This window comes from Triturus cristatus, chromosome 11 (assembly GCF_964204655.1).
Source record: "Triturus cristatus chromosome 11, aTriCri1.1, whole genome shotgun sequence".
NCBI lineage: Eukaryota > Metazoa > Chordata > Amphibia > Caudata > Salamandridae > Triturus > Triturus cristatus.
In genome coordinates, this window is record NC_140594.1 from 1084308404 (window position 1) to 1084334256 (window position 25853).

Below are 25853 nucleotides of genomic sequence, written 5' to 3' on the forward strand. Positions count from 1 at the left end.
CCCCTGCCTCTAAGGAAAAAGAGCGCCTAACCCTCCACCCATTGTGTAAAGGAAAGAAAACGAAAGACTGAGAAATGTATTCTATCTCAGTCTTCATTTCACATATGGGCCAGGTGAACATGGAAAAGGATTTGCAATTTTAACAAATTGAAGAGTTTACATTTTGATTGCTCTTTTAGTATTTACACATTAACTATGTGGTTTCCATTTCCTTCTGTTCACTTCAACCAACAGATTTTAAGTAAGAAGTAGAACACAGGAGTTATTTATCCCAAATATTTCAAACTCATGAAGATTTACTTGTAACATTTCAATCGCTCCCATCTTACCTTCAATTCTGTATTGACCGGTTTGTTATATATGCCCATGCGCTATGTGGCAAAGATCCACCCTTTTCGGGAAATTATCTGAAAAATGGCAGGAAATGACGGCTAAATATTAAGCGATGGGGCCACGTTGGAGCCCCAAGTGATGTGGCAGACTCCCAATGCTGCAATGGCTCTTTTGACTTATTCCACCAAGTGATCACCAACCAATCATCTTTGTGGACGGCTTATCCCTTCTTCGCTTTCTACTCCACAATAATATTAGGAGTAGACCAGTGGAGAAGTGTGGCTCAATGGTTAGAGCGGCAGACCCTGATGCAGAGGTTCGGCCCGGACCAGGGTTCAATTCCCGCCTCGGCGGGTCTTGGGTTCAATTTCCCCGGACCTGTTAATTCTTGCCTCAGTGCCTATTCTAATCATGGGTCCCACTCAGCAACTCTGGGCAATAGCTTGCTTAATCTCCACAACGGTCCCAAAAGCGCTAGGATACCTGGCTTCACCTTGAGGGTGCCCAGGAGTGGGCACTTCACAGGGAAAGGCCACGAAGGGTTCCACAGCGGTATGTGCACAGCGCCTGAGAGACCCTTTCGGGGGTGTGCGGAGCGCTATATAAATGCACTACATTTACATTTACGGACAGCACATAGCCTCCTCATTTATTCATAGGGCCCGAAACTGACCAGTTGTCCTTTCTCTGTAGATTTCCATATCATGTACAGCTAATCCTTCCTCAATCTGATCCTACGTCATTTATCCTTTAAAGACACAGTCTACGTTTTAACTCAATTTTCAACCGTAAACCTTGTTTTTGCATCATAGAAAACCCATGTCTAAGATACATGCATCCACCAAACACATTCAAACAAGGCTACAATAAAATGTGTGCTCTGAATTTGGATCACAAAAAACGCTTTAAACTACTCCCGTCTAATAAATACAAACAAGACCAAGAAGTGTGTCTGCAAATGTAAACAGAATAAAAACCAGTGAGAAAGAGAGGCTGCTGAACAAGCGTATCAGGATTCTTCATAAATTTTCAATTCCCTTCTCAAAATGCACCAAGCTGTATAAAAGACCCTTAGTCAAATGAGGAAGTATAAATTAAGAATAAGAGTATTTTATTTTTGTTGAGGACCTAATTAAACTAAGGGCCAAGGAGCTGGTGCTAATGGCAAAGTTACAAAGGTGATCATCATACCACAGAAAATAGCAGCATGTGCCACAAAGGAATTTGGCCTGCCTGCTGTGCCCTTAATTTTAGAACAGTTGGAACAGTGTCCTCAAGTGAACCTTCTTCGTTCAAATTAATGTTCATGCTTTGTAGTTGAGTCTACTGGACAAACTGATGAACTGGAAATGCCTACTGTCAAGATAAAATAAATACCAAACGAAAAAGAAAACTAGGATGCCTTAATAATGGAAAGATTGGACGCCATATTAACTCAGGTAGATATATTTGGTAAGAAAAATAAATACACTCATCTTCAAATAAATGCAATTTCAAACAAATCTGTTTTTCTAATTTACTATTCATGCAACTTATTTTAAGAAGGGGCATTCAAACACATCAATGAAATAATTTGCTACTAATAAAAGGTGGTGTGTTTGCCCCCTTGCCAAACAGACCAGTGCAATGGCGGAAGGTTCACAGTGAGATAAAATGTAATTAAGTACTGATAAAAGAAATTATTGTAGCACATTAAACAATTCAGTGTGTAGAGTTGCTATACAGTAATTATCTTTAATAATAAACAAACTATCAAGCCAGTTAAAAATAACAAAGTAGCACCATGCAGGAAGCTGGCTCTTTATATAGTGGACTAAAGCCAGGTACACTGTGTAAAGACTCCAGGGCAACCCTTATTAGTTTACAGAGGCAAAAATGATACCACTCAATGCTCTCTTTTGTGGTAGTGTGGGTGAGCAATGTATGCTTATCAGAGGGTCATGCTAAGCATTTGTTGTACTCAATAAGGCAATAAATAAGGCCCACACTCACGAATAAATCTGAGACCAATTTAGAAAAATAACTTGTGTTTTTATATACATTTTGATACCAAGAACTTTGATATCAGGTAAGTACTTTTTAAAATATGAACTTTCACAGGTAAGTAAACAGTTCATTTAAATGCATCTTTACGCAGCAATGCTTCCCTAAGGAAAAAAGGCATATGTTGCATACAGTAATCTACAGTCGGTTTCTGGGGCTCTCTATCGGGACTTAGCATTGTAGGGGGCCAAGTTCCAAAGTACCACCAGCAGTTACTCGTTGCCTGCCCTGGGCTGTCCAGGTGTAGAGGTACTGGTCGGGTTGGTAAGGGTGCTCGCTGTGCCAGTGGAAAGAAGGGGGGCTATCTAGAAACAACGTTGCAGAGGGGGACTAGGGGGCAAGTCTGGAAGCTCTCAATGGGGGGGCTCGGGTCATAAGGGACCTGGGTGCAAAGCCGGTTCATCAGTAATCGGGCTGGGCACTCAATTGCAGTGTAGAAAGGTCATCTGGGCTCTGTGCAACTCAGTGCCTTGTGGTTGTCAGTCTCGTCAGTTGAGGGTGCAAAATCAGGACAGCTGAGCCACTATGGAAGTGGGTCTCAGCAGGGATGACATCTCTCAACGGCTGCTCAGTCTCGATGCAGTGGGAGTTCGGATTGGACTCTCACAGGCTCTATTTGCTCCAAGACATCCAGTACCCCAGGTATTGGTCCTGTGTGACTCCGATGGATACTGGTGTCCTCTCAGTTGGTGGGGGAACATATCTGACGTTCAGGAAGCTAGTGCATCAGGCTGGCCGTGAAGCGGCAACCTATTAAACTGGACATTGCACTTTCAGTGCCTGCGAAAAGCCTGAGAGTAGCTCCTCTACTGCAAGGAAGATTGCTGACGATTTGCGAAGGGTTGGCAGTCTCCCGGAGTTCTTAGAAGCTGTTCAGCTGCAAGATGAATCGCCGGTCACATTTGTAGAGACAGGTACAGGCAGGCAGGGTTTGGCGCCAAAAGTCCACAGCAAGTCTTCAGTTCTCACCTTTCTCGTAGCTGTTCTTTGTCCAGTTCTTCTGAATCCATCAAATGTGAATTCCTGGTGTCAGGGATGCCACCTAAGTACTCAATTTATGGGTGTTAGGGGGAGTGACAGGTAGTAACCAATGGGCTACTTACCTTTAGGTTGTCTACACCATCTATATTCCTGTGGGAAGTGGGCATAAACCTGACCCAGAGAGCCTAATTCCGCCAAACCTAAGATGGTGGAATTCTAAAAGTTGTGTTCACATCAGGTAGCCCACCTTAGGGGTGGTACTAGCCTGAAGGGGAACACGCCCCCTGACTAGCTATTTTTCCCGCCTGTCCTGGTTTCAAATGGGCCCGGGGCAGGCGTTGGCATTTCCCCAGTCTGGGTAAGCCTTGGGTCGCATATCAAAGGCAGCAGAGGCCTTTCAAGTCTCCTGCCTCGACATGCTGATCACTTAGCCATACTGATTGGAGGAGGTGACACCACTTGCGGCTGCAGCAGGCATTGTTTATGCCCTCAGGGAGCACGAGCTCTCACCTGCATTAGGTCTACACCAGTCAGCCAGCACATTAGTTGTCGTAGGTTTTCAGGGGGCACCTCTGGGTACAAGTATTAATAAATCCATCACTGGAATCAGTGTGGGTTTATTGATATAAGATGTTTGCTATCAAACATCGCTAGTTTCAGTGAAGCCATCACGTAGCTGGGGAACTCGTAAACACCAGTGTCCAGCACATGTTCTCAAAATGGCTTCCCTGTTCACTTTCTATTGTACAAGAATCGAGTTTGACATCACAGGGGCATATCTGCTCATGCAGATATGTCCACAAATGTAGTACAGTGCACCCTGCTTTCGGGCTGTAAAGCCTCTGTAGGGGTGACTTACCTATACTACATGCAGCGCCTGTAAGCATGGCAGACACGAGATGCGTCATGTTTGGTCTTCATTTTTGTCTGCACCAGGGCACGCAGCCTGCAATGACAGTTTGCATGTTGATGCTAAGGGGTCCTTTAGGATGGCACAAAATATGCTGCAGCCCTTAGGGACCCTCTTTATCCTCCTTGCCCTATGGTCCAGGGGTACAGTTTACTAGGGAATTACAAAGGGTGCTAAAGGTATTGTCAATTGGGGGAACAATTGTACAGTTTTAGGGAAAGATATCTGGCACTTGGGTCCTAAATAGCTGAACCCCGTGCACTTCTGTCAAAACTGCATCAGATACCAGGCAAAAGGTGGGGGTGACCATGTCAAAAAGGGACACTTTCCTACACACCACAGTCACACATACATTTTTAATTAGAAGTGAAATGCCCCATTAGGATGCGCAGAGACTGCAAGTCTGGAAAGTGTCTTCTGTGATTTACTAATGCAGCGGTTGCAAAAACACTGAACTCTGGCACAACTGTCTAAACATTTGGTAGTGTTTGAAGAGAAGAACCAGTCACCTTTATGTTGTAATCAATTTGTTTGGTAAAGAAAGAAGTGTATAAATGACACAATGTACTGTACTCCATGTGTGTCCCAAAAAGCCTTCCTATTGCATGCTCAGTAGTTGCAGCCAAGTCACCACAGGGCCAATCGTTGCTGAACACTGACAACAAAAGGATTGCAGGCTGCAGTCAGCTCACAACAGCCCTTGCAATGGCAAATAATGATGATTTCTCAGACTCAGCCTGCTTTATCCTATGGAACAGACAAGTCGTGCCGGGACTAATGACAGGAGAGGGTTGAACCGAGTATATAGTTCAGGACCGAGTATATTTAATCATGGAGATATACTGAGAACAAAAAACTCTCCAACAAGAGAATCTATTCTTCTAAACTCCAGCACTCCTCATAAATGGCCAAAACCTAGCAATGGTTTATGTTTAGGAGAACGTGCAACATGTCTAAAAATAGATTGGCAAAACCAATAGAGTTCGCAGAGTCGAAATCTATTGGCTTTGACAATGCTTGTTTATTATGTTTGTGCCTGTCCCTGTAGTGTGACAGGAATGCTATACTGAATAAATCAAGGTGTATTCTGGGATATGTAGTTCAGAGAGAGCATGTCAGTTTCCATTCATACTTTGTTTTCTGGTACGAGGAGCCCTGGGACCTGTTGTTACTAAGTGAGGTAGGGTCAGTGCTCAATTTGAGCCGGTGCTTTCCGGTGCTCAGCACTGGCACCTAATCCTCTGCACCGGGGCTTATAGCACCAGTTAAGGACACACTTACTTAGAACTCACATGATTTTCCCCAGACTCACAGGATGTTGAGCCACGCCGAGCCTCGAACCGGGTTCTCCAGCTCCAAAATCGGCAGCTCTACCCATTAGGCCAAGTACTCTGCAGGGTAATAAGTGCCGGGGCTCTAGTCGGGAGGCCTTTTGCACCAGCACATATTTATCCTGTTAGCGCTGCCTCCTGAGGAGAGCCCCGGCAATTTTTATTTTACAAATTAACCACTGGGTACGGTGCATGCTGAGATACATAGTCCCAGTTATCTCATCCGGTCCTCTGACAGTTCGTTGTGTCCTGAGACATGTAGTCAGGAGAGGGTGGGCGGGTTGCAATGTGTTACCCATTGTGTTAAGAGGCGGTTGCTGTATTGTCCTGTCTGGCTTCTGTGTGGAGTCACTCCTGTGCGTTGTACTGGTTCAACCACACACTGTTAGACAACAGAGCAATGTGTATAATGTGCTCATCGCATGAAGTGTGCGGTTATTACAACGCTTTGATTCGAAACAAGCCAGAGAAACGTAGAGCATGCACTCCTCTGTATTGTACTGATGTCTACACATTATTTTGAAGAAAATTCAACACAACTCTATGTGCATAAAATGTATTACAGCGCAATGTTGAACTAGGGTGGACGTGCATGACACAGAATGTGTGCCTGTGCAGTGTGCTGTTGTTACCGCTTGTCGTCTCTGAAGGACAAACTTGCAGCGTGCCTGTGTATTATATTGCTATTACCGCACCCTTTTAGCAAGTAATTAATATGCCTTCTGACAAATGGCAGATAACAATTTGCAGGAAAGTTAATGTAATCGTTGTGTTGTCCTGCCATTGACGGATTCTGATAGAGATACATCATTTGTAGAAAGTCTGCACCTGTGCTTTGTTGTTATCTCACCATTTCATAGTGTTGACCGGTCAGAGCCATGCCAACACAAGCATTGGCAAACTGCTGCCTGTGGAAGTGGCGTTGGCTCCACATCCTTTCTCGGCAAATCACATAACCTCCTAGTGTCCCAAACAACTAAATGAATGTGTCCTTGTGTAATTTATTTTGTGTAATTTAACTGACGATCATGTAAAGCGATCAAATACGTCTGTACTATATAAACCAGATTAAAAATAACAGAAGGAGAGAGCGGGTTTTAAAAACAACAGACAGCAGGAGGAGAGCAGAGATGGATTTTAAAAGAACAGCAGCTAGCGGGGGTTTAAAAGTAACAGAGAATTCCCCCCGCGATCAATCAGAGGTAGATAAATGGCGTTATCCCTAATTGCCGCCCGCCAAGTAATTCTTGTACAGTGGGGAACGGAGAGGATCCCAGACCAGATATCATGGCTCCATAGATTATGGGTGGCCCTGGCAATGAAACTTATGTCTATAGTGGCGGACAGTAGGGCATCACAATACCCGGAGCTGTGGGCCCCATATATTAAAATCTTAGCGACAGAGTTTCGGGAACTAACATGCCCAAAATACTTGCAAATACTGCAGCTACTCCCGGAGGGGGTCACAATGAGGTCCTAGGCTGTTCCCTGCGAGGCTGACAACCCCGGGATTTCACTTCACTCTTGTCTTGAGAACTGTATCTCTGGAGCCCAGGTGCGGAGAAGTTGACGGAGAGAGGAGGGAGGGGGGGGATTTTTTTTTTAGGTTTGCTTCTCCTATTATGTTCCTTTTCTCCTTCTATCCCTCTCTCGTTTAGTGGTTATTGAGTTGGTTTCAAAATTTGCATAACGCTACCGGCCTCTGGATTGTAGGCGAAAAGCTGTGTATCATCTTATGCACTTCTATATGCTGCCGGCCAAAGGATGTAGGCAGATAGCTGTGTTGGGTCTGTGCGGGATTCAATAAAAACAATTGTTCCGTAAAAGTAATAGAGATAGGGGAGATGGTGGGGTGGGTTTAAAAACAACTGAAAGCAGAAGGAGAGGGTGGATTTTTTTAGAAAAATAAAGTGTGAGGAGGGCGGAGTTGAAGGAGAGAACATAAAAGTTAAAAAAAAATTTTTTTTTTAAAAACACATGCAGGACAATATAGTGGAAGGACACTGGCCGCCGGAGCAGTACCTGCTCCTCAGCAGGATGAAGACTTGAACCCCAGGAGGAGGACTGAGTGAGGAGGAAGCTGTGACTAATTGGAAGCAAGAGAATGAGAGTGACGTGTGATCCAGCCAATGGTAAGTAAAAGTAAGCAATTGACGGGCTCTAAGCACCTTTTAGGATTTTTTATATTTTTTTATACAAGAGATTACACAAGCATAGCACAAGTTCTGTGCAGGCAAAACCTAAAAACTCAGGCAGGGCACCAATTTGGAACATTCTTGTGTAGCACGTTGCAGTCTATAGATCACAAAAAAAGCATGCAAAGCTGGTAGTCCAGTATTGTAGAAGTGAGTTAGTATAACTATTAATTATTTATTAGCCCATTATTCCAAGAAATCCAACAAACATTACTAACCTCACACCCAAGGTCCACTGGGGACAGAAACTCAAGAAACCCAGAATACAGACATGTCAGAATAGGCCGTGTCATGTGATATTGACGGAATACGCAGCCTGGCAAGCAAATCAAAATGGGCCCAGGCTACATCAGGATGAATAAAGAGTTAGGTCATGCCATCATGAAATACCTGTAGCTTAGTTGGGTAACATTGCAACACTACAATTCCCTTCGAGTCAATGTGTTGTCTGCAGCTCTGGTCACCTCCACTGTGCAACACGTCACACATCTGAGAAAACACAAATCGGGTCTCCTTCACAAAGCAGCTCTTTTCTCTGTCTACCTTAGAATTTTCTTACGTTGACTCAGGCTCCTAATCTCGTCCAGAAGCGTTCCTTCTGCCCAGTACTACTGTGGTATCTTCCTGTTGTGCTTATAATGTCCCCATGTTACCTAGTTCCTAGCTGCTCAGCCAGCGTGAGTATTCTCTTTGGAATGTTGGTGTGATGGACATGACTGGAATGCTTGGGTGCCTGGTGTGAGTATTGCCCGTTGAAGATGGGCTAAGCAGCAGGGAGGCTGCTCCTGGTGGGGCTGCTACCACTGATGTTATGGACTTAATACATAACTTACAAAGACTCTACTCGGCTATAACAACTACCAAAAAAAAAAAGATCCTTGTGGGAGTCAGAAGGACTGCACTATTTCAAACTGGCTCAGGGGCTATCCATCAAATAGCTCAGCAATCAGAAAGTCCTTATAGCATCTCTCATGTCTTTCCCCTGATTAAGTACCAGGACTCAAAAGCTGCAGATCAGAAGTTTTCACACTGTTTTTCATCAGTTCGAAATTGGACTAAAAAAAACATGAGATTTAATATAGGCCAATCCTCAAATGCAGGCTGTTTTACTTCAGATGTAGCTTCCTGCTTTGCAGATTCAGCCTCTTATAACCATTGCTCAAGAGTTTGCACGGTTTTGTTGCATAGCATATGATTTTTTAAGTCCTCAAAAGCTCCATCAATCACAATAAGCCTGATCTTGATCCTATTTGTGGTCTTCTATAAGCACTTTAAGGATAGATTTTCCTTGGGACAATGGAGTATCCTGACTGTCAATATCATCCGTGTGCTTAATGATGTCTCATGAGACGTCTGTGAAAAGAATGCCAAGATGGTGGCATCCTTTGTTGGACCAAAGTGCTCCTGCCGAGGTCCGTTTCTGAAATCCATTGTGCCGATAGGAGGGGTTTGCGTTATGCATCACAGCATAGTGCCTTGAACTCCATGTGTTGTTTTACAAGAACATAATGAGGCGCTTCTCTGTCAGATCTCTGTGATCTGACCATCTGATGCCTTTAGACCAAGGGAGCTGCAGGCAGCACAATTTAATGAGCTCTGGAGTTTGCTGGTCACCCCAATGAAAGCCAAGGATAGAGCACATTTCAGTATCTGAAGCACATCAATGTGAGGACAGTCTCTATATTATACGGTATTATGAATAAAGAATACTCCTTTGATGGTACAAGAGGAGGAAGGTGAACATTTTTATAGTTTCGGTATTGTGATAGGATGCTGGGTATGCTCGAGTGTTTTTTCTATTGGGCGTATCACTGCTAGGGGAAATGCCCTTTAGGACGAAGCCAGATAACGTTGTGCCTTCACAGCGCAGGCAACAGAACAAATGCGTCTTTAGCACGCAATCATTCTGCACGCAGGTTGCTACGACGATTTGCTTTAGGGGGGGTGCAATGGTGGAGTGGTGTTGGAATTAAAGTCCAACACCTTCCCTACTGTTGAGCAGACTGGAGTTGAAATGGTAAATTAAACTATTCCAATATCCTGCGCCCCCCGCCCGCATGGCAAGTCGTTACAACAACTTGCGTGCAGAACAAATGTGTGCTAAAGATGCATTCGTTCAAATGACGGAGTTCCTAAGGCATACGTGAAAAACGCATGCATAATTCCAACATACATTCCACTGCTAGAGGCATTGGGGCTGGGTTGTAGTCTTTACCATTCAAAAAGTCCTAAACTCCAAGTTAAAATGTGATTGGAGAGGGCCATGAAGACCAGTGAACCAGTGCAATTTAGCTTAGTGAATTTATTTTCTTCTTCTCTAATCGACATGTGGTATTGAATCGGGTACAACACAAAGGGATCCCGTCATGGTTCTCTCATTCGAGGGGCAATGAACAGGGCCAGACTGGCCATAGCGGGCACTGGGCGTTTCCCCAGGAGGCTGGAAGGGTGGGGTCTGATTTTGCAACGGAGGGGGCCGTTTTTGTTACTGGGGGCCGGTTTTGCAGTGGTGTTGCTATATCGGCACCCAGTAACAAAAGCAGCAGGAGGGCTGGTCTGTCAACATTGCCGGAGCTGCTTTGGGTTCCAAGTCTGTCCCTGGTAATAAGAATCCATGAAGTTCAGATTTGGGTAAATTCTAGTTTGGGGCACGGTAGGTCTTGGTATAATATTCCCACATAAGGCGATTTAAGCAAGGATAAAAAGGGCAACCTGAGACTGGGGCATGTATTATTCCATAGTGACCAGATGCGGCCTTCCAGATGAATGAGGCAAACGGTTCCCCCCACTTTGATGAATTTACTTTGACAAACAGGATGGAATCAGTGATATTTATTACAGGTGAAGCGTAACAGAGGGTTTTGTTCGTAGTAAAATTTTAAATTATTGTCAGAAACCAGTGTACGAAGGTAGCTAAAGACTTACTTTCTGTACAAATAGATTTAAATAATATACTAATCATATAAATAATTATGTATATTATGCATAATATAATTTATATAATATATATTTATTCATTTTTTGAGAAACTGAAATATGCCAACTAAAACTTACTCTAAAGTTCATAGAAGGCTGTCCGCGAGAAGGCGGCCTTGGGTACATCTATTCTGTTGTTTGTAATCATGCACAGCTGGTTTAATCATCCATTCAGATATTCTGGTTCTACACTCCGGTGCCAGGAGGCAGAAATTTGGAAGAACATCTAATTTTCTGGAAATTTCTGGAACCTGTTGAAAGCATATTTGCCATAACAGTTTTGGGTAATCCCTTTTTCGCAAGCAGGAAAAGTATGGGTACCAAAGTTTGTGCACAATTTTTGTTCTGTGCTAATGCTCTGAAGAAGTTTTGGGGATTTTTTTTTTAATTGGCAGGTTTCTTTATATAGCACGTGGCTGAAGGGGATTAGAGAGCTTTACATGAGCACCAGATTCCATTACACAAGGTCAGATTCAGTTTTTGATAGGAACAGGGAAATTAACTGATTTTCCCAGAAACACAGGATGTTGAGCCAAAGCTGGGACTCGAACCTGCCAAACTCAGCAGATCTGGCCATAAGGTCACTTCTCCTCCCAGGAGAAGAACATGGAAAAAAGACTAAAATGTACAGTCACCAGTGGTTATTCTGCTAACTGCAGAATAGAACAGTTTTCATTTGTATTGGACACTTGGAAGTGAATTTATTGATGATGCACTGAAAATTATTAGAGAGATTAGCTAATGTTTATTTATTTATTGGACAACTTTTTTGAGAGAGAGTTTTATATAGCGCAAACTCAACCCGAAGGTATCGGAGTGCTTTACATGAGCACCAGTTGTGTTACAGAAGAACACATTTATTTTGCTAGGCACTGGGATATTAATTGATTTGCCCAGAATCACAGAATGTTGAGTGAGCGTCCCTGCCGAGACTCGAACCCTGTTCCCCAGCTTCGAAATCGACCACTCTAGCCGTTAGTTCACATCCTCTCTACAAATGTTCATTGCATGCTTCTGTCACCCATCGGAAGCCTTATATTGTCAATTTGGTGAATGATATCACAATCGGGTTTAAAGGCCACCCATATGCAATGAAAGAAGTCCCAGACCTTCTGCTGGTGATTGTTGATGATGGGAGAGCGAACGTCTCCTTTAATATGTAATCGCCCTGGGCCTCGCGGAAGGTGTCTCACTGACAAGCTGGTACAAAACCAGGAAGCTTAACTGTGCCTTAACAGGAGAAAGCAGGACAAAGTGAAACTTGAGAGACCTAAGCTTTGGAGGTGAAGATCTACGCCAGAGCATAGAACTTTGAGGTAGCAAAGTGCCAGGAAGGTTACATGGGGTAAGGGCAGGGACTGGTACAGAACAAGTACAGAGGGATCCTTTAATTATACCTGTTTATACAGAGATAGTTTGCTTTGGCACAGACAGCCATGCAACAGACAGGATTTGGCTCATTTGAAGACCTTGTGAAAGAAGGAAAACTGACAGATTTGCTTCAGGTGGTAAGATTGCAAGGATAATAGGTCAGTGCCTGACACAGACCAACTTTATTAGCTTGCATTATTTTATTCTGTAAATGTTAATTGTACCAAGTACATGAACTGGCGTTGACTTTCAATATGTGAAAAAATCCCAAAGGGAAACACAGCACAAACAAAATAATACAGGAAGCTGAACCTACAGGAAAGAAGGTGACTGCATACAAGTGACAAAATACCTCCACGGACAACACTGTTACCATCATAAAAAGAAGTTCACCAGATTTCAACAAGCATTGAAAATGCAATAGGTCTCGCCTTTGATTAAGTAAAAGCCATTTGCTTTGCTAATGGTATTGTATAGCAAAGCAAATGGCTTTAACTTAATGAAAGGTGAGACCTATTGCATTTTTAATGCTTGTTATTTATTTAATGTCATTTTATCTAGAGCCAACTTTACCCAAAGGTGTCAGAGCACTTTACAAAAGAACCATTTAAATTACATAAGGACTTCAGAGGACATGAGTTACATAAAAGTTAGAAACAGAAAAACTCTAAATTCACATAAGAATGGTAGCAAGTACACACGTCTACTACAGATACTAGTGGTTAGAGTTACATATGTACGTGTTGCAAGTGCACTCAAGATTACATTATAAAACGCGATTAGGGTTGTAAAATTATATATTACATATTTACAGAGCATGAAATTGTTGCTGTCGTTCAGCCAGGGTTTTTTTTGTCTGTTTTTTGCAGTTTATATAGCGCGAACTCGACCCGAAGGTATTGGAGCGCTTTACATGAGCTCCGGTTACTTTACACAAGGACACATTCATTTAAAAAAAAAAAAAAAAATTTGGGGTAGGAACAGAGAGATTAAATGATTTGCCCAGAATCACAGGATGAAGAGTCGACCCCGAGGCTCAAACCTTGGTTTCACCAGCTCCAAGGCCGGCAGCTCTCGCCGTCAGACCACATCCTCTCCGTGTTACACTCACAGGCGGTGGACTTGGGTCTGTAGGGATCCCCGAGGCGGTGGTGGAGATGGCCGTAGGGGTAGAATGGCTTTCTTCCAGGAGTCCTGTGCGCAGCTCGTGCCCCAGCCTTTCATGGAACAAACCAGTGCATTCAGGAAGTTGTAGTGCAGCTTAGGGGCGCACTCGCCCTTTTGTGCTCTCTGCCCTCCAGGTGGATAGTGTGAAGTCACCTTGACACTATGTCGCCGCCCCATGATTAATGTACTTGACCAGTGCGTTCTGGGAAATGTAGTCCTATGTAGAGGTTCGGTGTCCTTCCTCGGGCTGGAGGGTGCAGCAGGGGGCACTCCTTCTGTCCTGCCCCCCCGCCACCCACAGAGATGACATGTAATATGCTGCAGCCTGTCCCCTGACCCTGTCATGATGTCACAGCAGCGCCCTCGTTTGTATAGCGCACATTCCCCCTGGCACCGCCTCGAAGAGCTTCCAGCTCTCCACAGACCTTCTAAAGGTCCCGGTGCGGAGATGGGTAGCAGCGAAAGTCTGCCCCATCACGGAGCTGTGCCGTGTGACCTGGGGGCTGAAGCTCAAGGGGCAGCCTCTGACCCTGGGGGCCTGGGTCATGCAGGGACTGGCTCCCTCCCTCCCTCCCCACTTTAATGAAGGGAAAACTGCATCATCAGCCTGGGAAATAAGGCTGTGCTGTTTTGCAGCATGAATGGCTGCCAGGCCACAATGCGCCTTAGTTCGGTCAAGTGGTCACAAGCACCCTCGGTCGCAAGTACATGACGACTTCCAGGCGCATGCCCTAGGGGGGAATCTGCCAGCTGATGACGAGGGCCTGGGGCAGGACATGGAGGCCGGAGGGCACGTGAAGGGATCGACAAGGACATACCTCACACCACCCTCCCCCATAGTCTGTAGTGTAAAGGCCTTCACCAGTATCACCAACCCCACAAAAATCACGCAGAGCACATGCCAAGCGGTGCAAGCGTCCCAGATACACTGAGCAGGCATAGTACAGACAGCGGCGCAAGCTTTCCAGACACACAGACGAGAGGTGCAATCGTTCCACAGGCACACAGAACAGGCATGGTACAGGCAGAAGCAGTCACAGACATTCCCGTGCTATTTGCCTCGCAACTTCAAACACCAGCGAAACAAGCTGTCACCATTAAACCCGCGATGTTAAAATGAAAGCGGGCCTTTAGTTAAAAGGCGCACGGCCTTCAAATTAAAATAATAAAACCCGCGATGGTGAAAATGAAAGCGGGCGTGTAGTTAAGCCTGCGAGTGGTGTACGCGCACTATAAGGATAAAAAACAAGCATACAAAAAAAGGTCCGGCAAGCTAATACTAAACCTTCTGTGTCACGCCACGGTAAGAGATCCAATCCCGCTGGGCGTGACTGAAAGGAGACAGGGTGGTAACAAGCAGTGATTGACATGCCTTGCATGCAATCATTGCACTGCCTTTGGCATCATTCGTGACGCCAAATGACGCGCACAAATCAAAACTGAAGTCGGAGCTGGGACGAGGCTTCTGGAATCGTATTGATTCCAAGATGTCTGGTAAGACGAGAGCAGTGCATGCGCTGCTTACGTCACGAGACCTAAAAAGGAAAGACATGCAAAGGCAGACCCTAGGACATAAGACTGTCCACGCAATGTGATGTGGTGGATCAATATATCTCAAAGCACACACTCCAGAGACAAAACGGACCTTCAATAAACATTTATATCAATATAGCAACAGCTCCTGCTCCACTATAAAAAAATGGACCGCTGAATTGGCTCACTTTCTTGGCACATATAGGCTCTGCGCTGGCTACTTACAGCGCAGGTACACCACAAAGCACACACCTCTAGAGAACTGAAGTGGGCAAATCCTTGGCGTTCAGGTCAACACTGGCGCTGCGTTCAGCACTTGGATTCGCCACAGTGCACTCTGGGAGCCTGTGCCTGCCAAAGAGAAGGGCGCAATGCAGCGAGCAGGTAAGTGTTTTTTTTTGTTTCCCCTTACGACCCCCTCCGGTTCCCCACCTCTCCTCCGCCTCACCGCTCTGTCAACAAACCAGTCGCTACTGAGAAGGTTTGAAACATGCATGTTCCCAAAATGAGCTACAAAGAGGTTTCATTCTAAATTCTTCAAGGTGGTTGGATCCACAGAGAGCTACATTCCTGCACGAGGTATCAATTTTTATTTGAATTTGCAAGGCAACAGAAAACTATTTTTTAAAAAGCAACAACCAGAGACTGGCTCACCTTGGCACTCAAACCCAGGTATTAGTTACTTCTAGAGTTATCCGCTGCTTAGTGGTCATCTATCAATGTATCTTTTGCACAATGCGGACTATTTGAGAGGAGGCACGATGCCTATTTCTCATGGGCAGGAGGCAGCATCAGTGCTTAATTTGTGCTGATGTTTGCAGGTGCTCATTACTGGCACTTATTTATAAAACTAACACCTAATTATGACAGTCCACCACATGGTGGTGCTGTCTTTCGTTTAACAATAGAAAAATAGTTCACAGTTTCATTACCCTGAAAAATCATTATTAACTAACATGGATCTTGTTCCAGAGTGATGGTTTGTAGGTAGCACGGGAACTGGCATTGAGGAACTGTAGCAGAGCAATGGGTGTTGTGAGCCCCAGTGGCCTACTGAAAAACAAGGTGAGTCCTGGCAATTACGTTTTAGCCAGTTAACCACTGTGGGGGCTTCCTGTTCTGTAGCACATCCCAGAAATGGCACTGATGAACCATCTAGCATGGATCTCTGAACCCTTTGTATTGTCTTCTTTGTAAAGGGCAGTAATTCATCGCATGGCTTGTGAAGCATGAACTTATTCTTAGGGGAGAGGTTTTAGCCTTACGGCTAGAGCTGCCGACCTTGGAACTGGGAAACCGGGTTCGAGCCTCGGCGTCGGCTCAGCATCCTGTGATTCTGGGCAAATCGCTTAATCTCCCCGCGCCCACCAAATAATGAATGTGTCCTTGTGTAACGTAACTGGTGCTCATGAAAAGCGTTCCAATACCTTTGAGTCGAGTTTGTGCTATAAAAATCTGCTCCCAATAAATTAAACATGATTTTGCACCAAATGGGACCACCTGCAGACTGAGCCAAGTGTTTCTGCTCACTGGCATCTCTATTCTGAGTGATGTATATTATGCCAGTGGCATGTTGCACCATCATTAAACTGCTGGGTTGTATTAATTGTGTTTAAATAAAATGTGGAGCTCAAAATACTTGGCATCCAAATTGGTTTCCCTTTTCGTATACCAAAGTGTCCATGGGTATCACTCACCTGCAAGGCGAGCTGGGCTAAAATTGTAACTATGTATGTGCAACCTAACCACAGCAGCTCCACCTATGTCATCATCCAAGCTTAGTCCATTCTCCAACATCTGCACCTGTATCACAGTGAGGAGGGATTAAGATTTGCAGTGTTTCTTAGTGGAGTTTTCACTCTGCAGACACAGAGCATCAGGGGTTCAGGAGTGGGCTCATGTTTCTAACCTCAAGTGTGGGTAATGAAGGTGTCTTTTTATGTTTAGCGAAAGTGAGAGAGTACAGAGCCCTGAGGCCCTTGGTACTTCACTGCCATGTTGGACTACAGCATCGTTTGAACACACACATTATTCAATAACATTTCAGATGTGCAGCTGGAACCCTTTTCTCAATACTACCATATGGAAGAAACAGTATTGACCCAGTTGGCCAAATTGTTGGCCACAAGTATACAGCATGGATTCATGCCGGTGATCAACCAGCTTTGTATGTGTAATGATGCTGCTCTTCTAAAAATAACAGCCAAAATTAAATACTTCAACTGAACAGATTATTTTTTTTAATAACAAATTTTATTAGGTCATTTTGCAGTAAGTAGGGGTCGCAGCCCCACCATGGCCTAAGAGATGTACTTTTAGTTTGTATCAATAACCATATTTCTGATATAGAACAACACCCACCAAACATGTAGGTGACATAAACGAAAAAGGTACAGACAGGTACCGGTCTCCATGTTCGTACAAGCGGTGCAATCGTCATAGTGTGCCACATTGAATATAAACATACACATATTTTTAAACTCTCACTGGAGATATACCAATACATAAAAATATAACAAACCAGTTTCAGGGGTCCGACTCGGGCAAGGGGGGGGGGGGGAGGTCGATACCACGATAGTCCTCCCATCGAGTCCAGATTTTGCGATGTTTAGCGGGGCATCCTCGGGCCTCAAAAACGGCAATCTCAGCCCCCATACAATTATCTAGCTCAGTTTTCCATTTACCCAAGGTCGGGGGCGATGTTGCCTTCCACATTTGTGCTATATCCCTCTTGGCCACCGCGAGTGCTAAAACCAAGAGGTGGTGCTTATACCTATTCCCCCCTATATCTTCTGTGGAATGTAACAAGAAAAGGCAAGGGTCGAGCGGGAGATTCCAAGACAGCACCTCATGAAGACACAAACAAATTTGGCACCAAAATGGCTGTAACGCCGAGCAGCTCCAAACCGTGTGTAAAAATGACCCCTCCTCCCTATTACACCTCAGGCACATGGGGGACTGAATAACACCCACCCACCATAGATGTACCCTAGTGTAATATGCGCGGTGTAAATACTTAAATTGGATAAGCCGAAAACACATGGACCCTGCCGCACCCTCGGGGCTGGCGATGGCTTCGGCCCAATCATAGTGGGTGAGTTCAGGTATATCTGCTTCCCATGAGAGCCTTGTCTTGTCCAATGTGATGGGTGTATGGGTCGTCAGTGTCTGATAGACCTGTTTGAACTTGTGAGGTCCTAGGTCTCTTGTGAGCAGTTGCCCCTCTAAATGTTGAAACTCAGGGAGGGATTCTAATGTATGGAGCTGGGGTTGCAGTGTGTGTCCGAGCTGAAGGAACTTATAGAATTGCGATTTATGTAAATCGAAATCGGTCTGAAGTTGTTGAAAAGATTTTGTTGTGGTGCCACGCATTACATCACCAAGGGTCGAGATCTCGACACGGTCCCACCCTCTGAACCCCGTTAATGTCGGCACGAATCGGAGATATGTTCCCTGCCATAAGGGAGTCATTTGAGTAAGTGTCCTCCGCCAGCCCATCTGTCAGGTCTTAGCCCGCCAGAGTTGTATCACCACTCTGCCAGCCGTAGGAGATCGAGACTGACCAAGCTGTATAATTAGTGGAGGAGCGGGACCTGATCAATAGTAGCATGTTCCGCCGAACATGCTGGATCTGTGGGGGAGCAATACCACGATTCATTTATTACCATCACATGAGACGCTACATAATAGGCATAAACGTCTGCTGCGGCGATCCCGCCACAATATGTGGATTGTGTGCATGTGCGGAGCGCCACTCTGATCGTCCCGCCATTCCACATGAATTTATTTTGTATGGCTGCTATTTGCGCAAACCATGTGCGTGCAATGGGATATGGGTAATTCTGTAGGCGATATAGAATACGGGCAGCGATACTATTTTAAAAATGGCGGAGCACCGGTATAGAGAGAGAGGACCACAGGGTGTTTTCAGTGTGTAGGCTAGCCAATAAAAGAGAGATATTGCGTGCCCAGGAGACTTTCGGACATGGGGAAATATATATACCGAGATATTTGAAGCCGTCCGTCGCCCGGGAAAGCAGCGATGCCCAGGCGTCGCGTCCCTGATGCCCGCACACCAGGAATAGAATAGATTTGGCGGGGTTAGCATGGAGGCCCGAGGTACCACCAAACACCCTGAGGATTTCCAGTATACGGGGGCCTGAGTTTCAGGGATTGGTCATGAAAAAGAGGACATCGTCCGCATATAAAGCTATACGGTCCGAGCGCGACTGGGACCAGTCGAACCCTCGAAGGACCGGATCACTCCGAACCCACGCCGCCAGGGGCTCTATCGTAAGAGCAAATAATAACGGGGATAGGGAGCAACCCTGTCGGGTGCCCCGCTGGATAGAAAAGGGCTGTGAATGGTGTCCCGCAACTCAGACCGATGCCGTCAGCCCCGTGTACAACAGTCGCACGTAGGCGAAGAAGCAAGGCCCCAAATTTATCGCCTCAAGCAGCTGGAATAGATACACCCAACTCAGGGAGTCGAACGCCTGAACAGAATATTTTGGAAACTCTGGTTGAATAATTTCAGTCAACTTTCCTCAATAATTCCAAGAATGCAATATTGCAGACATATCAACTTTATACCACCTTGTAATAGATTCATTTTCCCTATTTGGACCTCAGACAGCCACTTGAATAATATCTGGAACTCATCTGCCAAATCAAATCATTTCATATTGGGACTTTCCCACAGATAGAATCTGGCTTACATTTTTTATTATTGAAACTATAACTGGAAATTCATCATGAGGAGAGATGCGTGCATGTACCACTGGGTGGTTCACGTATTATCCTGAAGAAGGGCTGTGCTGTGAATATTAATAATACTGGCACAGCTGTGTTGATAAATGCACACAAGTCTGTACCTAAGAACGGATATCGATCATGGAGCACATATAGGTACACTTGTAATAGTTACATAATATTTGTAAAGTGTTGTTATAGAACTCCCTTTCCTTGTCTGATCTACATTTTTGTATCCAGTTTATTTAGACGGCCATTAAAAGACTAAAAATAAATTAATTTTATTTCATGCGTATGCTTCCTAGAACACTTCATGTCTAGGTGTTAATGCACAATGTTTATTTGTTTCTAACATAATACCGAGATACAGTGTTACCTAAATAAACTAGTTTCCTGATGATTTTGATTTGAAAGCTACTGATTGTCTATTATTTAAAATAAGTTCTCTGAAACAGACTTTCTTGAAACTTAAACAGTATATTTGGAGTAGAGCAAAGGGATAATTTCAGAGTCTACAATATTTCTCTTGCAGAGTGTGAGGCTTAGCTGCTTACCCTATACTTTCATGGTTTCAAAATTCTGTAAAAGGACCAAGGAAGATTTGTGATTTGTAGCTGATCACATATGGGGGGGGGGAACGGCATTAACCAAAGTGGATAAGCTTCGCATGCTGTTACCACGCACGTGGAACACCACTTGCCTTAACCACGCATATGCATTAACTGCGCATATGCCTGGTTAAAGCAGTCAGCAGTCTAGTTCCAGAGACCGGATGGGCAGGGAGAGGAACAGGCAGGATCAGGAGAGGAAGGATCGGGACGTGGCTTGGCAAGTAGGGCTGGGGCCGGAGTTGTTTTGGGGGGGGAATAGTTTTCAGGGAAGGCAGTTTTAGGGATTAGGTGGGGGAGGGGCAGTTTTCAGGCCTGGGGCTGTTTTAGGATTCGGGCGGGGGTAAGGGTAGTTTTTTGGGATGGGGGCCATTTTAAGGCTCAGGGCAGGGGGCTGGGATCCGGGTTTGGTTCGGCTTTTGGCCTGGGAGTCATTTTAGGGCTCAGGTGGGGGGCAGGGGTTGGGGTCATTTTATTGGCCTGGGGGCCGTTTTAGGGCTCAGTGCGGGGGGCCTGGGGGCCTCTGGGGCGGGGGGGATTGCAGTGCTTGGTGCGGTTTTTAGGGCTCGGGGGGGGGGGTGATCTTTACCATGTATGCCTTTACCAATCATGCCTTTACAACGTAATGCGTGGTAAGGACGTGGTCGAGACCGTGTGGTTTGTGCTTGCTCTGTTGAGGTATGCGTTGTTCTATCATACAACCCACAGATGAAGATGCTTTCCCCAGCTCCTCTTTGAGACACACAAAGTGATCATTAATTCCAAGTTACAGATTGGATTTACACCCAAACAGGGTGGTGCAACCTGGCTACTATGCAACACTTGGTTTATGGTACAGGATAGCAGAGATCAATATTTCTTAACCCGTTGTGTGCTCATGACGAGCCCAGCTCGTCATGAGGCACAGTGGAGCTGTGCTCATGACGAGCTGGGCTCGTCATAACGGTCGCGCTCCGCCCACGCGCGATTGATTCCCCGCCTGTGCAGGAGAATCAATCAGTGGGCGGAGTCGTGACTAGCTCAGCTCGTCATGAGCACAGCTCCACTGTGCCTCGTGACGCGCTGGGCTTGTCACGAGCACAGCGCCGCCGCACCCCCGCGGCAAAGGGGTTAAAAAAGCTGTACAACATAGCACTGTCTAGAGGGAGCCAGATACCAGGCATGTAATATTCAAATCATGTGCTCAATCGCCTTACAGGTTGGCACTGAATACGAATTTTAGTACAATTGAAGTGTATGGAAGGGGTCTAAAAATGAAAAAGCATCCATGTCAGGGTCAAGATATTTGAAGTAAGGAAATGGGGCAAACAGAAGAGAAGGACAAGCACCAAAAAGAGGGACAAGGAGCATGGGAGGTGGTAATAGGGGTTTAGGTGTGGAGTTTGCAAGCACCTCCACAAACGTAAAGGGGAAGAAGAACACATGGCACTTTCAGAAGAAATTGAGATACATAATGGCAACAAAACTACAGTGGAAATAAATAATGCAGCGAGAAACAAAAGTATCTTATTTTCATAAACCATAAAAATCTCTATGTCAGCAAAAGCATTGTGTTTTAATAAAAAGAAAATACCTGGGAAATGTAACCAGGAGGCACATGGATGGGAGGAATGGATCCATTGGGAGACATCATGGGGACCTCTGCGGGCCCTAAAAGAAGAAAACAAATAATGTATGAGAATCTCAAGTCAATAACTTGACGATTAATTTAGTTTAGTATGAAAATCTGTCTGAAACCACTGTCAATCAACTTCACATTTTCAGATTTAACTGAATCCCATATAAGAAGTTACTATGATTTTGAAAGAAATGTCATTATAGCCTGCCGTAGCGGGCTATACCGGCTATTAAAGCCAGCTGCAGCATTAAAGGCCCGAGCCGAAGGCGAGGGACTTTAACAAAGCAGAGGGACTTTAAAAGCGGGTATAGCCCTGCTACGAAGGGCTATAAGGCTATTAGAACATTCTGCCACTAGAGGGCAGAATGTTCTAACAAATAAAACGAAGCCTAAAGGGAGCACGAGGGGATTGAAATTCCCTCAGGCTCCCTGAAGCCTTTGTTCACAGCCACAAAGAAGCATTGGAATGTTGGAGCTCCGGGCATATGCCAGCCATTATAAGCACGGAGCCCTCCATTGTTTTCAATGGTGCTTCCAACATTCCAATGTTCTAATAAACATTAAGGAGCGCGTTGAGGATCTGTGATACAAACTCATGCATTAAGTTGAACTGAATTGCATTTGGTTCCATTTGGAGATAAGCAGCTTCAATGGATGCAGCATAAACGAGGGCGCGGCAATAAAACAGACTGAATACTTCACACAGTCCACCAGTGAGAGGTGAGCTGCGATTATACCCATCAGTTTATTACCATGAAATTTCCAACCATCAGATCAAAAATTGTAAAACTGGAGAATAAGCTGCTGAGAGAAGCAGGTTGCATTGCCAGGCCATACTTCACATAAGACTTGTTCCAAGGGACCATCTGGTGAACGATGCCACCATAGCTCCGAACACCTATACAGAACTCATCAAAGAGTGGGACACTCTAGAATGCCTGTGGTTGCAGATTGATACGGATGAAGGATGCTGTAGAGAGAGCGGTTTTGTTTTCTGTGCATGGGGATGGCTCCTTTCCCGTTCGGAGGAGTTATACAACATGGTTAGTCTAACTAATGTAAAAAGGTTACACAAACAATAATGAGATCTTCTGTCAGTCTGGACACAGCCTTCACCCAATGATCCATAGATGTTCAAATAATCAAGTATAAAACACTACTCTTCTTGCGTTCACACTGAAATACAAGAGGCCTGCATGAGGAATCGGGATAATTTCTTCAAAGGTGTTAAAAGTGTGGCGGCAGATCCACAATTCCATAATCTAACACCATTAGCATACCACATGATACTGACTCACTCCGTTTTCAGAATGTCCCTCCTGATGAAGACCATAAGCTCTGAGGAATTGTGAAAATACTAGCAGATTGAAGAAGGACAGCACCCTTGGGGAGAACTGCCACTACCACAGACGTCGTTAGCGCTTATCCAAATTTTAGAGCGCTCTGTGTATACGCAATTTCAAGGAAAATTCAATTTCCTACCACAACTTAGGAAGTGATTCAGTGGTGTATGACTTATAATGAAGAAATGCTTCTACAGATTATGTTTGAACCAGGGCTCCCCTAGGGAATTCGTGAGAAGACCCTTGCCATTTCTACTTTTCTACTTGTAGCTTACGACGAGGAATCGCACATTGCTCCATCCCACGGAGTGCAAAAAGGAGGCAGTTGAATAAGCATGTTCTGCATACAATCCCAGGTATTTGTACAGAAGTATGGAGTAGATAAAAGAGAGTTCTGCAACACTTCCCATCATGGCTTGACCATCTACATTCCACAAAGTGCTTGCTTAAATGGGACTGTATCCATTCATTCAGAGAGGTTTCAACTTTGGCACTGAGTTCTGGATACGGAAGACCTAGCTCATTACTTTGCTATATGTGGGAAACAAGTAGGGCTTTAAAATGCTTAATTAAGAAGATCATCTTATTTTAAACAAAAAAAGGCAGGTGCCTAGGGTAGGTCACTTACAGTTCTGTGAAAGTCCAAGTGCATGACAGTGCACTAATTCAGGCCTATCACAATCTCCTTCATAGGATCTAGTGGCTAGAATATATTTGCGTAAGGATTGTGAGTAGGCACAATTTATTTTCTCTCATTGATGTAGGTTTCAAAGGACACCATACAATGAAGGACCATCGTAGCACTTGTACTGCAAATTAGTGGTGTAAACACGACCTGCCCATGGAGGAGTTAAAAACAGATAAAGCTATTTCAAAACAAACAGTTCTCTCCCTCATCCATTAGTGGTGACACACCTCCTTCCCTCAGGCAATTTGATTGGATGACCCAACATGCTCTGGGAGTAGTAACATGGTGCGCTTCCACCAAAACAATTAGACTGAAACACCTGATAACAATGATTTGACGAAGAAAAGTCAGTGAGTCGAAACATTAAGGCTCTGATTACATTAGGCTAGGTGATAACCATACGGACCTAAATTGGTGACCATGAATAATTCTTTATAAGTTTTAAGAATGGTGAATCCAAGTGCTTACAAGATTGTTAGACATCTTGTGCCATGCAGGCCTTTCATGGCGTGGGCACCTTCTTTGCAAGATTTCAGCATGGTTGAAAAATGAAAGTTTATGGTTTCAGAGGTTGAAAAATAAAACAATGGTGCACGTACCTGATCTAATGTATCAGATAGCGATAGCGTGCCAGACTTTCCATGGACTCAGTCTCAAGTTCACTTGATAAACATTTTGAATGTGTTTCCTATGCTCAGTCAACACACCTGTAGCTGCAAAGCTGGCTGGAACTATTGATGCTGTCAACAATGGGGCAATAATAGGTTTCCGTTTTGAGTAATTACAGGATATTACACTTTTCCTCTGTATAAAGCGGATTGAAATGCAACCTTTTGGGTGTCCTGAATTTAATCTATGTTCTATTCCTCCTAACAGTTTTGTCTTTCTTGTCACTCCTTATAGCCCTCCTCTTTATTTTTGGGGCAGTGCAAAGCTGCCTACAAACAGAGCAGCATGGGATGCTGAACAAATGACCAATGAGAAGAAACTTATCAAACTTTCATAGGTGATAATACAGAATGGAGGCTGCTGCCCTGCCAATGTCCATGAGACATGTCTCAGTAATATTGCATTTTCACACCTAAACCAAACAGAATGAGATATTGGACTATCAGGGTTGAGCATACCTGACCAGCCATTTCACTTTACAGTAAGAGCAAAAGCCTGTGGTTTATAGTAGTAAAACAAAAGAAAGACTGTGAAACCACATGAAGGAAATCTCTCACAAACCCTTCATGAAGTTGCAACCCTTCTAGAAGTCGCAACCCAAACAAGTAAAATGTAAAAGCTCTCCAGACATCGAACATATAAGACACCCTCCAGAAGCACTGCGTAATACATAGGAAAATTAGCATGGACATTTAAATTCTAGTACAATTGTTCCTTTGACAAAATCTTAGGAACTAAAGACATAGGGGGTATCGTAATACTGGAGTAGCATGTGTACGTGTCATTTTTGGAGGACAGATGCAATTCTGCTTACCTACCTGTCTCAAATAGAAACCAGGCAAACATATACACTAAATCAGATGCTAAGAGCAAGTGGAAAACTGTTTAGGTACCCCACCATCAGTGTACATATTTTAAAAACAGTATAAATAAATGTATTAAACTAGAACTTAAATGCTTAGCAAAATAGGCACATTTAAGGCGCACAGCAAATAATTCCTTGTATTGAATATCGAAGAACTTTGAAAGATGTTCAAATCACAATGATGTAATGGTAAAGAATTTTCAAACAAAATTATGAACTGTAATACATTTTTAAGATGTTACTTGTTGATTTCCCGAAATTTACTTTTAAACTCTTTACAAACAGCGGATCTTAGGGCTCTTAATCAATAAAAGTTTTAAAACATGGTTGGTGGGAAGGTAATTAAATATGAATCAAAAACGAATAAAATAAGTTGTACTACTTTGCTATTTCCTTGACAACTCTTTGCTGAAAATGTACTTAAGCAAATGTACTTAACACACACACACCACTCATCACACAGTCGACTC

The 25853-nt window shown here is 44.3% G+C and overlaps 1 protein-coding gene across 7 annotated transcripts in view; it reads right to left on the reverse strand.

Moving 5' to 3' along the window:
• Nucleotides 1-25853, reverse strand: part of FNDC3B (fibronectin type III domain containing 3B) — a 561687-nt gene that overhangs the window by 243391 nt on the left and 292443 nt on the right. For all 7 annotated transcript variants that reach the window (XM_085635440.1, XM_085635435.1, XM_085635438.1 and 4 more), the window contains one exon: nucleotides 21774-21850. In XM_085635440.1, coding sequence (XP_085491566.1) covers nucleotides 21774-21850 — 77 coding nt within the window. The remainder of the gene's footprint in view (nucleotides 1-21773; nucleotides 21851-25853) is intronic.